Raw genomic sequence first — 14,982 nt, forward strand, 5'->3', positions numbered from 1 at the left:
GTTTTCTTTGTATAACATCCTTCAACTTTTCAGTTTAAACATTCTTCAACGACTCTTCAATAAAGTTAATTAAATGAAAATACTCATCTCAAGATGAATTCAGAAACATTCAGTCAGGGGATTACTTAATCCAACATAGACTATGTTTCGCCCTGGAGCTGTTTCAAGGAACAACACCCCCTAATTTAAACAGCGCCGGCATTCCTCAGCCTTCCTTATACACTGCTTTGAAAAATAATTATTCATAATTAGATATACATTTCAAGGAGTGTGGTAGTAAAATCCAAGTATTTAAAATATTTGATTTTTTTTCCATTTTAGTTTTGTCTGTATCATAGTTATATTATCACAGATCTTAATCCAAAAGGAAAAGGCTTTCTGCAGAGCTGCCTGGGGAAGAGAAAGCTAGGGTTGCCACCTGAATCCATTGTTTTAGAACAATTTATTACCTGCATGGCTTGATAGCTCCAATTTCTCTAAAGAAAGTAGGACAATGACTTGATACAGGCAGTGGAGCGAAACCAGGATTGGTTCGGCAAGACCTGAAAAAGCAGTGCCATTGGGTAACCCTAGCAGGAACCTACTTACCAATGGTGATGCCTCTTTCTGGGTCATCCAGGGATTCAAGGACTGATGTCTCCAAATGGGTTTTTGTCTTGTGCATATCAGGATGGGAATGAACCATATGCTTTAGCTACACTGTATTTGGCATGAGCAGAAGCTCTCAATTTTACTGTGAGTACGTGCCAAAGAGATTTTCATTTTACAGCACGCATGATTTAATATAATTCTTCTGTGCTTCTCTTATTACTTCAGCCCAGAGTTCCTGATTTCTCTACAGGAAAATTAAACCATTACAGCCAACACTGGTCTCCATGCTTCATCATTTGAATCCTTAATACTCATTCCACCTCCGCTTATATTGCAAATATTGATAAACGTGACTTCTTTTTTCTCTGCTAAGAAGTTGTCCCATTGACTCACAGATCACGTTCAGTTTAAAACTCTAAGCAGAGTCCTCGGATAACTTTTTAACCACTCTTCATTGGATGTCTCTAGGCAAACACTTGCTCACTTCTTCCATGAACTCTCTCTCTCTTTTCTTCTTCTTGCAGACAAAGGAACATCTTGCCAAAGCTCAACGAGGGCTGCTGGGAGAAGGCATGTCTGAGGTGATTCAGAACCTGGCGGACATCTCACAGGATGGAACCAGCTACAGTGGGGACCTGTTGTCATCCCTGGATGCACTCAAGAACATCACAGAGATTTTCCGCAGGGCTTACTACAGCCCCACTTCTGGGGATGTGCAGGTTAGCTGTTGTTTGTACAAACATTGGAATGAGATGATGCATCAACATTGGCGTTGCTCGACAGTGTTGTAGAGGTCCAGAGAAAACCTTTCTGTTCTTATGTATTTTAAAGTCCGTAGTGGGATCCTTTCTTCTTGACAGTGAATATATTCCTTGTATACCTAATAGCTACCTCCGGGCAAGAGTCCTTTACGTGGGGTTGGAAAATATGAAAATATGTAAATAACAAAAGAAGACCGAGTAAGCTACAGTGGGCTATGAAATAAACAGGAGCATCTTCAGGTAGCATATGTGGTTGTGACCCTTTTCTTCATTGTAGGAGTAGAGGTTAGTAAAGATGGGTTTCCATTTTGGGATTCAGTTGTGGTGCCTGGACAAACCAGGGGAGAGCAGGATAATGACAGGAGACCCCTTAGATCTGAAATCAAGTATCCCTACATATGCTACTCCTTTGAGCACAGGGCACGGCTAGATTGAGATGGCAGGGAAGTAGGACTTTAGAATGGGAAAATAAGGCAGCAAAGAGTCCTATGCTAATAATACAGTTTATCTAGCACACCATGAAGACGCGATGTGGAGTGGTGTAGGGATAGGAAATTAACTTTAGCATAGAAAGTGAGATTTGTACTATGTTAATAACTTAAGTAAAAAAAAGTGGGAACAATAGTAAAATGCATATTATTTCCAGCTATATTAAAGGGCTTGCAGGGACACTTAAGAGCACTGTCAAACTGCACATAAATAATTTTTATGAAGAAAGTAGATTTGTCATCCCGCTTGCAGAGCTCCAAAACAGGTGGCATGGGATCCTAGAATTCTTTATGCCTGATGAGGAAGTGAACATGCTGCAGTGAGCTGAGTAGACATCCTAGATGGGCATTTTCAAAAGAAACGTCTAAGTTGGAATTTGGACGTCTTTGTAAAACGTCTAAATTCGGAGGCGGGGAGAAGGTCATTTTCAAACAAAGATGGACGTCCATCTTTGTATTCAAAAATAACACGGACGTCCGTGGATTTGGACGTCTTTGATTTTCTGCCATTTTCGAAACCAAAAATGTCAAAGTCTAATACTCCAAATTTAAGCCATTTGGACGTGGGAGGAGCCAGCATTTTTAGTACACTGGTCCCCCTGACATGCCAGGACAGCAGTCGGGCACCCTAGGGGGCACTGCAGTGGACTTCATAAAATGCTCCCAGGTACACAGCTCCCTTACCTTGTGTGTTGAGCCCTCCAAAACCCACTACCCCCAACTGTACACCACTACCATAGCCTTTATGGGTGAAGGGGGGACCTATATGTGGGTACAGAGGGTTTCTGGTGGGTTTTGGAGGGCTCGCTGTTTTCTCCACAAATGTAACAGGTAGGGGGGTATAGGCCTGGGTCCACCTGTCTGAAGGTCACTTTACCTACTACTAAACTACTCCAGGGACCTGCATGTGCTGTCATGGACCTGAGTATGACATCTGCAGCTGGCATACAGGCTGGCAAGTAATCTTTTTAATCATGTGTTTTGAGGGTGGGAGGGGGATAGTGACCACTTGGGGAGTAATGGGAGGTCATCCCCGATTCTCTCCAGTGGTCATCTGGTCATTTAGGGCACCTTTTTGTGCCTTATTCATAATAAAAACAGGTCTGGGTAAAAACGTCCAAGTTTTAGTCCTGGACGTCTTTGCTTTGTTCCATTATGACTCAAAGACGTCCAAGTCTTAGGAACACCCAAGTCCTGCCTTGAACACGCCTCCGATACGTCCTCTTGAGATTTGAACGTCCTTGTGACAGACTTCTGAGAAAGACTTCCAAAATTGGGTTTTGGACGTCTCTGTGAGATGGACGTCCAAGTGCCGATTTATGTCACTTTTTGGATGTCCATCTCTTTTGAAAATGAGCCTGTGAGTCAACCTTCTGGATTTCTCTGGATTCTGATATAGTTTGCAAAATCATGGCAAATGCCTCCTGAGTGGTTCACCCTTCGTGTATTTTCTAGCCTTGCTGTTTCAGAAATTAGCATTTCATGCAAATATGAAAGATGAGTTGAAGGATTGAAAATATGTATATTCTAGAATAAAAGAAAAGGTAGTGGCAATATGATTCAAACCTTTAATTATTTAGAAGACTTCAATAAAGCAGAAAAAGCTGGCATTTTTCATAATAAAATTTCAAGAGAAACAGTTCATGCTTTGAAGTTGAAAGCATGGAGTCTCAGAGAAACTGTTTTTTTTTTTCCATTCCCCACCCAGGAGAATCATACCTAAATTGAGTTGCTATATCAGTAGCCCAAGATAGTTGATTGGGCTAGAAAGTGGAAAAGAGAGACAAGAGAGCATTAGTTAGGTGGAGTTCACACTAAGAATTGTTTCTTTTCAGTATTTTCCTAGGTGGTATTTTGAAGGACCCTGTACTATTTGTTGCATGCTCTGGATTCTAGATTCAGAACTGAGTTCAGCAAAGACTCTAATGATTAGCTGAGTTGCACACCTTATATTGTTTTCTTATTGGTGTGCGATAAGGGAACAGTTTCCCTGCAGATTTGGCCCTGGACCCCCCTGCCGACAACCCTCATGACCCCCTTCCCGCCGCCAACCCTCCCCCGCCGTCCGAGGTCCTCTTCTTCCGGTGCAAGGCTTCATTCTGTTTCTGTGAGTCTGATTGATTGAGAGTGTCACCTGAGTGCCTCTAGGAATCTTATGCACTTCACTTTCAGAGTCCAAAGTAGCAGATGACATTTAATGTGAGCAAGTGCAAAGTGATGCATGTGGGAAGGAGGAACCCGAATTATAGCTACATGATGCAAGGTTCCAGATCAGGAGTCACCGACCAGGAAAGGGATCTAGGTGTCGTCATTGATGATATGTTGAAACCCTCTGCTCAGTGTGCGGCGGTAGCTAAGAAAGCAAAATAGAATGCTAGGTATTATTAGGAAAGGAATGGGAAACAAAAATGAGGATGTTATAATGCCTTTTTTTCGCCCCCATGGTGCATCTGTACCTTGAATATTGTGTTCAATTCTGGTCACCATATCTTTAAAAAGATATAGGGGAATTAGAAAAGGTACAGAGAAGGGCGACAGAAATGATAAAGGGGATGGGGCAACTTCCCTATGAGGAAAGGCTAAAGCGGCTAGGGCTCTTCAGCTTGGAGAAAAGACGGCTGAGGGGAAATATGATAGAGGTCTATATGAGTAGAGTGGAATGGGTAGACCTGAATTGCTTGTTTAATCTTTCCAAAAATACTGGGGCTAGGGGGCATGCAATTAAGCTACAAAGTAGCAAATTAAAAAAAAAATTGGAGAAATTTTTTTTTCACTCAATGTGTAATTAAACTCTGGAATTCGTTGCCAGAGAATGTAGTAAAAGCAGTTAGCTTAGCAGGGTTTAAAAAAGGTTTGGCTGGCTTCCTAAAGGAAAAGTCCATAGACCATTATTAAAATGGACTTGGGGAAAATTCACTGCTTATTTCTAGGATTAGCAGCATAAAATGTATTGTACTTTTTTGAGATCTTGCCAGATACTTGTGACCTGGATTGGCCACTGTTGGAAACAGGATGCTGGGCTTGATGGACCTGTCCCAGTATGGCAATACTTATGTTCTTATGTAAAACCCTGTGGGCATATGAGGTAGCACCCTGCAAGATTTCAGAATTCTGTGCAACATACATATCAGTCCATTACAAACTGCAGACTGCCGCAACTAGTCTGGGGCTTTTACCCAGCTATATTTCATGGAGCTGACCAAAGATTGCCATATTTCAGAGTCAGCCCTTTACAGCAGGTGACTTGTCTTTCAGTGCCACTTGAGTGAAGGTTGTGAGATGTTTCTGATATGGGTGCATTCATTAAAAAAAATTGCAGCACACTGACAGACCTGGGATTAAGCAGGGCTTCATCCCATTTCATCTTCAGAACATTCCTTGTCTCTTGTATTGGTTCCCGGGGGGTTTCATGAAGTTTTCTCCATCTGCTGCTTTAATGATTCCTGCTTTTATTTATTGCATGCTCTTGATTCTAGATTCAGAACTGAGTTCAGCAAAGACTCTAATGATTAGCTGAGTTGAACACCTTATATTGTTTTCTTATTGGTGTGCGATAAGGGAACAGTTTCCCTGCAGCATATGTGACTGTTTGACTTTAAAAATGGAACCTGCAGCATGTGATAAGCTGGCAAATGATCAAGGGAGAGTAAATGTCTGATTAAATTCTACCTTGCTTGGAGCGTTTTTGTGAGCACATGGGTAGCAAGTTAAATAAATGAATGATTGCTTCCCTTTCAAAACTCAAGTCCTTGTGTAGCATTGTAGTTTGCTCTCACTCTGTCCATCTCAGCTTTTTCCTCTGCCTCCCTCTGTCTCTTTGCATGCACAATGACCTCTGATAGCATAAGGCCTGTCCTTGCAGAAGGGCATTAGCCCACTTCATGAAACCTGAAGCGCAGTTTTGTAATCACCTTGCAGGGCTGCATCCCCTGCTGGAATATGAGACAGAGATCGATGATCCGCAAAGCTCTGCCCCTGCCAACCCAGCCACAGAAGAGAGATTTTATATTGCTGCATTCTGCTCTTGTTTGATCTTGTGAGCTACCAGTCAGAGAAGCGATTACCGAGCTTGGAGTGGTTACATTGGTGATATGAATGGTGCTGCAGCACAGACCGGGCTTTGTTCATGGTGTCTAGTTAGAAGTACAAGGAATGGGAAAGGCAGTGATCTCTGTTTGTCTCAGGGCTGTAGAATCAGAGTCAGAAGCAATTTTGGGTGGAGTTGGAGTTAGTAAAATTATACCAACTGCAACTCCAGCTTCAAAAAAAAATTATAATATATGGTAAATTTATCATTCTATACTTATATATAAATACCTTTGCCCTGGATCTAAAGTTATATTTGCCAGTACTTTAGACCCAGAACAAAAAAAAAATAAAGCCTAATATCAGTAGGAGTCAGAGTCGGACAGTAGAAAAATAGAGGAGTCAGAGTCGAAGGTTTGGTCTACCGACTCCACAGTTCTGAACTGTCTGAATCTACCTACCTTTGGCCTAGAGTTACTAATATGTGCTAATTTGTATTATTTTACCACAAGTCACTTACTACTAATTTGTGTTAATGACATTTTTAATGCATGTGTTGCACATGAGTAATCTAGGCTTCTAGTGGATACCTGTATTTCTCACCAATTTAATATCTATAGTCCAGTGGCGTAGCTACGTGGGGCCACGAGGGCCTGGGCCCCCGTAGATTTGGCCTGGGCCCCACTGCCGACGACCCTCTCGACCCCCCTCCCTCCGCCAACCCTCCCCCGCTGCCACCGTCGGCTACCTTTGCTGGCGGGGGACCCCAACCTTCGCCAGCCGAGGTCCTCATCTTCCGGCACAAGACGCACACTTCATTCTGTTTCTGTGAGTCTGACATCCTGAACAAAGGTAGCCGATGGTGATGGTGGGGGAGGGTTGGCGGCAGGAGGGGGGTCGAGAGGGTCGTTGGCGGGGGGGGGTCAAAGTTGTTGTTGGTGGCGGTGGTGGCGGGGGGGTCAAAATGGCAGGGGGGGGGGCTAAAATGTACCCCTCCAGCCGAAGCCTGGCTATGCCCCTGCTATAGTCATGGAAAGGCAAGAGTTCAGTGCTAAAAAAATGTATTGAAAGAGTTCAAATACCTTTGTCCTTATATTGGCTCCCTGATGTCAAATAAATATATTTGAAATTGTTAGCGTTCATTCGGTTACTTATTTACGAATTTCCACCTTATGTATCCACCTACCATTTGTGTTCGTAAAGGGAGTGCTTGTGGCCATCAAACATATAAATGGCGAGTGACCGTACTCACTCGCAAATGCGCAGTAGAGACTTCCCTCTCTGCCCCGCCCCCGTGTCAATACGTGATGACGGGGGTGGGACAGAGAGGGAAGTCTCTACTGGCATGCTGCAGACGTCGGAACCGCTCCCCCCTCCCCCGGAGTCGCCGCCGCCCCTCCATCTGGCCCGAGCACTGTGAACTTACATCACCACGCAGCAGCAGGCACATCAGCAAAGCTGCCGTCAGGCTTCTTTCTCTGCCTTTGTCCCGCCCTCGCCGACGTTACATCACACGAGGGCGGGACACAGGCAGAGAAGGAAGCCCACCCCGACGGCAGCTTTGCTGATGTGCCTGCTGCTGCGTGCTGATGTAAGTTTACAGTGCTGCTCAGGCCGGGTGGATGGGCGGCGGCAACTCTGGGGGAGGCGGGGCGGCGCCGACCTCGGGGGGGGAGGCTCGGAACCCCCCCCCCCCCATTCCAAAAGTAGCCCGTTTTCACGGGCTCAACGGCTAGTCTGGGAATAAACTACGGTTGTCAAGGGCAAGAGCGTGTTCATGTTCCTAGTTGATTATGTTATTGTGGAATAAAATTCTTCACCTTACAGGTCAATTAGGGGTTGTGACAAAACAGTGAGCTACCAGGTACTTCTTAGCCAGGATCAGGTGACCCTCAGGGGGAGGAATGCTGGCTTCGGCCTAACCCCTGGTAAGCCTTTTCTTGGTTGAGAGGTGCCCAGCTCTCCCACCGGTTGCCTTCTCAGGTGCCGTGGAGGACTTGCAGCTCATCTGCATATCCTCGGAGCCTTCGCCAGAGTGACTCCCAGGTCCGTTCCGATCCACTCGGGGCCTCTGCTGGGAGAAGAGGATATTTCTCTGGTAAGTGAACAAATTTTGCTTGTGCTTTCGGAACTTGAAGATTGGGGTTTAAAGGAGGAACTGTAAGTTAGTGATAGGCTGATATCCTTAATACTTTAGCAAGTTTTAAATTACGGAAAAACTCAAAAAACACTAAGATGAAGTCAGCAGTCCAGCAGCGAGAGGGGTGCTATCCAGTCTTTTGCATTGAGTGTCACATGTATGATTATCTCCCAATTGATGAGGTGTCATATGTGTGTGCCCGATGCAAAGAGCTCCTAGCTCTCAGAGAACGTGTCCGTTCCCTTGAGGCTAGAGTAGCAGACTTGATGGAGCTGAGGGAGACAGAGAGGTACATAGAGGAGACCTACAGGGATGTTGTAGAGAAGTCCCACCTCCAGTCAGGTAGCCCCTGTGCTACCTTGGAGGAGGGAGGTCTCCTAGAAGGAGAGCATCACCCTGGTGAAGTAGGAAGTACTCCTGTAGCCAGGACCTGCCAACCAGGGGATGTATTATCCTTTCGCACCGAGGATATATCTCCAAATGTTGCCCGGGAGGGAAAGGTTAGGACAGCTGTTGTACTTGGTGATTCGATCATTAGGCATATAGATAGCTGGGTGGCTGGTGGACGTGAGGATCGCCTGGTGACTTGCCTGCCTGGTGCGAAGGTGGCGGACCTCACGTGTCACCTAGATAGGATTCTAGATAGTGCTGGGGAGGAGTCCGCTGTCTTGGTACATGTGGGTACCAATGACATAGGAAAATGTGGGAGAGAGGTTCTGGAAGCAAAATTTAGGCTCTTAGGTAGAAAGCTGAAATCCAGATCCTCCAGGGTAGCATTTTCTGAAATGCTACCTGTGCCACGCGCAGGGCCCAAGAGACAGGCAGAGCTCCAGAGTCTCAATGCGTGGATGAGACGATGGTGCAGGGAGGAGGGCTTTAGATTTGTTAGGAACTGGGCAACATTCTGGGGAAGGGGGAGCCTATTCCGAAAGGATGGGCTCCATCTTAACCAGAGTGGGACCAGGCTGCTGGCATCGGCGTTTAAGAAGGAGATAGAGCAGCTTTTAAACTAGAAATGGGGGGAAGGCCGACAGTCGCTCAAAAGAGCATGGTTCGGGATAAGGTATCTTTCAAAGATATCACCATAACAGGGAAGATAGAGTATCCTGATAGTGAGGTTGCAAAAGAGATTGTAGTAGATCGGGTATCTTTAAATAACAATAAAAATCAGACAAAAGATTGCCAATTAATACTGTCAAGTACTAAGCATGATGTACTTAGGAACAACAAACATAGTTTGAAATGTCTATATGCGAATGCCAGGAGCCTAAGAAATAAGATGGGGGAGTTAGAATATATTGCACTAAATGAAAAATTAGATATAATAGGCATCTCTGAGACCTGGTGGAAGGAGGATAACCAGTGGGACACTGTCATACCGGGGTACAAATTATATCGTAGTGATAGGGTGAATCGGATTGGTGGAGGGGTAGCATTGTATATTAACGAGAGCCTTGAATCAAATAGATTGAAAATTCTGCAGGAAGCAAAACACTCCTTGGAATCACTGTGGATTGAAATTCCATGTGCAAAGGGGAAAAGGATAGTGATAGGAGTGTACTACCGTCCGCCTGGCCAGGACGAACAGACGGATGCGGAAATGTTAAAGGAAATCAGGGACGCAAACAAACTGGGCAACACAATAATAATGGGGGATTTCAATTACCCGCATATAGACTGGGTTAATGTAACATCTGTACACGCAAGGGACATAAGATTTCTTGATGAAATCAAGGACAGCTTCATGGAACAGCTAGTTCAGGAGCCGACAAGAGAAGGAAAAATACTAGACTTAGTCCTTAGTGGTGCTCATGATCTAGTGCAGGGGGTAACGATACGAGGGCCGCTTGATAACAGTGATCATAATATGATCGGTTTTGATATTGGCATTGAAGGAAGTGAAACTAGGAAATCAAGTACGCTAGCGTTTAACTATAGAAAAGGTGATTACGACAAAATGAGAAAAATGGTGAAAAAAAGACTGAAAGGAGCAGCTCGCAGAGTAAAAAACTTGCATCAGGCGTGGATGCTGTTTAAAAACACCATCCTGGAGGTTCAGGACAAATATATTCCACGTATTAGAAAAAAGGGAAAAAAGACTAAACGTCAGCCGGCGTGGCTAAACAGTAAGATAAAGGAAATCATTAGAGCCAAAAAACAATCCTTCAGAAAGTGGAGAAGAGAACCAACTGAAAGTAACAGGATAGATCATAAGGAATGCCAAGCCAAATGCAAAGCGGAGATAAGGAGGGCAAAAAAGGACTTTGAGAAGAAATTAGCGTTGGAAGCAAAAATACATAGTAAAAACTTTTTTAGATACATTAAAAGCAGGAAACCGGCCAAAGAGTCGGTTGGGCCGCTGGACGAAAATGGTGTTAAAGGGGCGATCAAGGAGGACAAAGCCGTAGCGGAGAAATTAAATGAATTCTTTGCTTCGGTCTTCACCGAGGAGGATTTGGGGGGGACACCGGTGCCGGAAAGAATATTTGAAGCGGGGGAGTCGGAGAAACTAAACAAATTCTCTGTAACCTTGGAGGATGTAATGGGTCAGTTCAGCAAGCTGAAGAGTAGTAAATCACCGGGACCTGATGGTATTCATCCCAGAGTATTAATAGAACTAAAAAATGAACTTGCGGAGCTACTGTTAGAAATATGCAATCTGTCCCTAAAATCGAGTGTAATACCGGAAGACTGGAGGGTAGCCAATGTTACTCCGATTTTTAAGAAAGGTTCCAGAGGAGATCCGGGAAATTATAGACCGGTGAGTCTGACGTCGGTGCCGGGCAAGATGGTGGAGGCTATTATTAAGAATAAAATTGCAGAGCATATACAAAAACATGGACTGATGAGACAAAGTCAGCACGGATTTAGTGAAGGGAAGTCTTGCCTCACCAATCTAATGCATTTTTTTGAGGGGGTAAGCAAACATGTGGACAATGGGGAGCCGGTTGATATTGTATATCTGGATTTTCAGAAGGCGTTTGACAAAGTGCCGCACGAAAGACTCCTGAAGAAATTGCAGAGTCATGGAATCGGAGGTAGGGTATTATTATGGATTAAGAACTGGTTGAAAGATAGGAAGCAGAGAGTAGGATTGCGTGGCCAGTATTCTCAGTGGAGGAGGGTAGTTAGTGGGGTCCCGCAGGGGTCTGTGCTGGGTCCGTTGCTTTTTAATGTATTTATAAATGACCTAGAGATGGGAATAACTAGTGAGGTAATTAAATTCGCCGATGACACAAAATTATTCAGGGTCGTCAAGTCGCAGGAGGAATGTGAACGATTACAGGAGGACCTTGCGAGACTGGGAGAATGGGCGTGCAAGTGGCAAATGAAGTTCAATGTTGACAAGTGCAAAGTGATGCATGTGGGTAAGAGGAACCCGAATTATAGCTACGTCTTGCAAGGTTCCGCGTTAGGAGTTACGGATCAAGAAAGGGATCTGGGTGTCGTCGTCGATGATACGCTGAAACCTTCTGCTCAGTGTGCTGCTGCGGCTAGGAAAGCGAATAGAATGTTGGGTGTTATTAGGAAGGGTATGGAGTCCAGGTGTGCGGATGTTATAATGCCGTTGTATCGCTCCATGGTGCGACCGCACCTGGAGTATTGTGTTCAGTACTGGTCTCCGTATCTCAAAAAAGATATAGTAGAATTGGAAAAGGTACAGCGAAGGGCGACGAAAATGATAGTGGGGATGGGACGACTTTCCTATGAAGAGAGGCTGAGAAGGCTAGGGCTTTTCAGCTTGGAGAAGAGACGGCTGAGGGGAGATATGATAGAAGTGTATAAAATAATGAGTGGAATGGATCGGGTGGATGTGAAGCGACTGTTCACGCTATCCAAAAATACTAGGACTAGAGGGCATGAGTTGAAGCTACAGTGTGGTAAATTTAAAACGAATCGGAGAAAATTTTTCTTCACCCAACGTGTAATTAGACTCTGGAATTCATTGCCGGAGAACGTGGTACGGGCGGTTAGCTTGACGGAGTTTAAAAAGGGGTTAGATAGATTCCTAAAGGACAAGTCCATAGACCGCTATTAAATGGACTGGAAAAATTCCTCATTTTTAGGTATAACTTGTCTGGAATGTTTTTACGTTTGGGGAGCGTGCCAGGTGCCCTTGACCTGGATTGGCCACTGTCGGTGACAGGATGCTGGGCTAGATGGACCTTTGGTCTTTCCCAGTATGGCACTACTTATGTACTTATGTACTTATGTTTCTTGACATGTATTTCTCTAGTTTGGCCAGCAGGTGGTGCATGTTTATGTTTAAAGCTGTTACAGAGAACTGACTGTGCCTTCTTTAGTTAACACAGATAAGAGGTAACCTGCAGTGATGTGGCCAGCTATTTTTAAAACTTCTTGTTCTGGACTCTGATTGGCCAGGAGCTCAATTCAGCTAGGATGTACTGACTTTTTCTCAAGTTTTAGCCAGGTAGAAAAGAGAGAAGGATCTCTTTGCTGAGGCTCTGTGAACAGTTATATTTGATAACCTGTGAGCAGTTATAAGTCCTGAGCTCCCCAGGTACTTTTTAGATAGTAAACAAATGTTTATATAGTGTTATAAATGATCCATATTGAAGTTACCTGTTATTGTTTTGCTGATTGCACCTGTTCATTGTTCTAATTTTTCATGACAATAAACACTTTTAGGTTATTGCTTCTGCTTGTCTTGGCTGACTAAGAATCCTGGAGGTTTGTGTGTTGGGTCTGTGAGTGCTTTCTAGGACCACTGGGAGTGTGGCCCCAGTAACCTAGGAATCACTGGGGATAATTTGAGAGCGGGAGACTCACCCAGAGGTAGTTGGGACCCAGTCGGTGGGAGGAGGGTGCTAGCTTAGATCACAAGTGGCAGGTGCAGACGTACCTGAGCTGTGCTGGAGATAGACCCTCTAAGTGGCTGCAGGATAGGCCCAGGTGGGTGGCTAGGCTTTTTGTGACAGGGGTCCGTTTACTAAGTGCACTAACAGATAATTGATAAAATTCCCTTAAGAATATAACCAGTGTCTTATCATTTAGCACACACTAATTATTAGCGCATGCTAAATCTGTTAGCATGCCTTAGTAAAAGGAATCCTTAACCATTAGGCTGTTATGATTTACAGTTGTTTATATTGATTTTTAGGTTTTAAGAAATGCTTAATACTTGTTTTATATTATTGTATGGGTTTAGATTTTGTAATGTTTAGTTTTAACTTGTTTTCTATGTTTATTATGTCTTGTTTTTAAAGTTCTAATGGCTATGTTTATGTTTGTATTGTAACCTGCCATGATAGTTATTTTGGGAGGACAGGCTACATGTTGAAATAAATAAATAAATAAATAAATAAAATATATCAAACAAGCATTAAGTACCTCCAATAATGATCCAGCTTTGTATTGATGCATAGTGTAGATATCTGTCAATCATGTTTCCTAAGTAAAGGATATGCGCCTACCATGAACCGACTATATTAAGAGTTCGGAATCTATGTTCATCAGCATACATTCAGGCTAAATGTAGAGCACTCAAAATTCATATTAATCTATTAATTAATATGCATACAATTGATTTTCACGCTACCTTTTTAAAAATTAAAATCAATGTGTGAAATCACCAACAACAAAAAGCCTAAAAATTGAGCAAACATCTGAGAAACTTTTTTTTTGTGACGGTGCATATCCCTCCTGCTTTCAACTGACCTCTTTGGTATATAAACATTGCATGTCCTGTCTTGTGCATAAGTACAGCACAGTTGCAGATGACAGTGTGGTGATGTCTCAAAAAACAAAAGGAGAATTTGCTTCTCTGTGTACGCTCAGTATTTCAGTGCATTTAAGAGAGCTGAAAGCTTTACAAGAGGCCTGGGATTGAGGCTTATCTTGGTGGTCCCTTCTTGTAAAGCACATCAATGTTTTTGAATGTGAATGTTGGAGAGGAGCTTAAGTTTGTTTGATATTTTTTCAATTGCTTAATTATTATTTTGGCACTGAACACATGCCTTGACATTCCCTCTACAGTTGGATGCCTTATTTTCACTCTGTTTAATGTGATATCTCCAGCTATATCATCATATTGTTGTTAAGTGCCATCAGGTCAGTGTTGATTCATGGTGTTCCTGTGGATAGTTGCCTTGAATTGTTTTTGGTCTTCAGTCAGGTGGCTAATCGTTGATAACGTGGCATCCGCATTTGCTGTTGTGCTGATCCTTTGCATTGCTGGTGTTCCTCTTTTGCATTGACTTTCAACCTTGCCAAGCATGAACTGGTCGATAATACGGTTGGCACCGCCCCTTTGCGGAGCTGGCCCCGAAGATGGCCGGCCATATAGATGGCCGGCGCCGTTCGATTATGCCCCTCTTATATCTCTCTACTTGAATACACCCTCTCTATTCCACCCAAATGTAGCCCTTTCATTATATTCCTTCTCTCATTCTCTTCCTTCAGTCCATCAAACCCAGAAGCAATCTTCATCAAGGACTCACCTACAACTTGATCCCTCATTCTGTCCCCTCCCTCTTACTCTCCTTTCCCCCTGCTACCACCACCTTCATCCTCTCTTGCCCCACACACACCCTCCTCTTCTTCCTCTTCCGCTTAGTTAAAGATCTCTTCTCATCCTCCTTCTTCTTCTTCCCCCAAGCCCTCTCACTCTTCAGGTCCTGATGCCCCCTCCTGGCCCCCCACTGGATGTCCATGGGTTAATAGTGCCTCCTTTGAACCTTAAGCAGGACTGAAGACACTTCAGCTGTCTTGGCTCTTGCACCCAGGTTCCAATCAGGGCCAAATATGACTCTGTCATATCATGCTCCCATGTTCACTCGTCAAGAGAATCTACTCACCCCATGTGGTGAGCAAAGGCATTTTTGACACCCTGTATGTAAACAAATGTGCCTATGACTGTTCAGTGGAAGAAAGGTAAAGATACAGAGAAACAAATGGCAAAAAGAGAGGAAAGGAAAGGAAAGAGATGCGAGGAGGAGAGCAGATTATGGAAGTG

General features: G+C 44.0%; 1 protein-coding gene across 1 annotated transcript in view; it reads left to right on the top strand.

Moving 5' to 3' along the window:
• Positions 1-14,982, top strand: part of ADGRB1 (adhesion G protein-coupled receptor B1) — a 474,869-nt gene that overhangs the window by 179,410 nt on the left and 280,477 nt on the right. The window contains exon 12 of the mRNA XM_030190012.1: positions 1,116-1,310. Within this exon, the coding sequence (XP_030045872.1) occupies positions 1,116-1,310 (195 nt within the window). The remainder of the gene's footprint in view (positions 1-1,115; positions 1,311-14,982) is intronic.

The sequence above is a fragment of the Microcaecilia unicolor genome, chromosome 1 (assembly GCF_901765095.1).
Source record: "Microcaecilia unicolor chromosome 1, aMicUni1.1, whole genome shotgun sequence".
Classification (NCBI taxonomy): domain Eukaryota; kingdom Metazoa; phylum Chordata; class Amphibia; order Gymnophiona; family Siphonopidae; genus Microcaecilia; species Microcaecilia unicolor.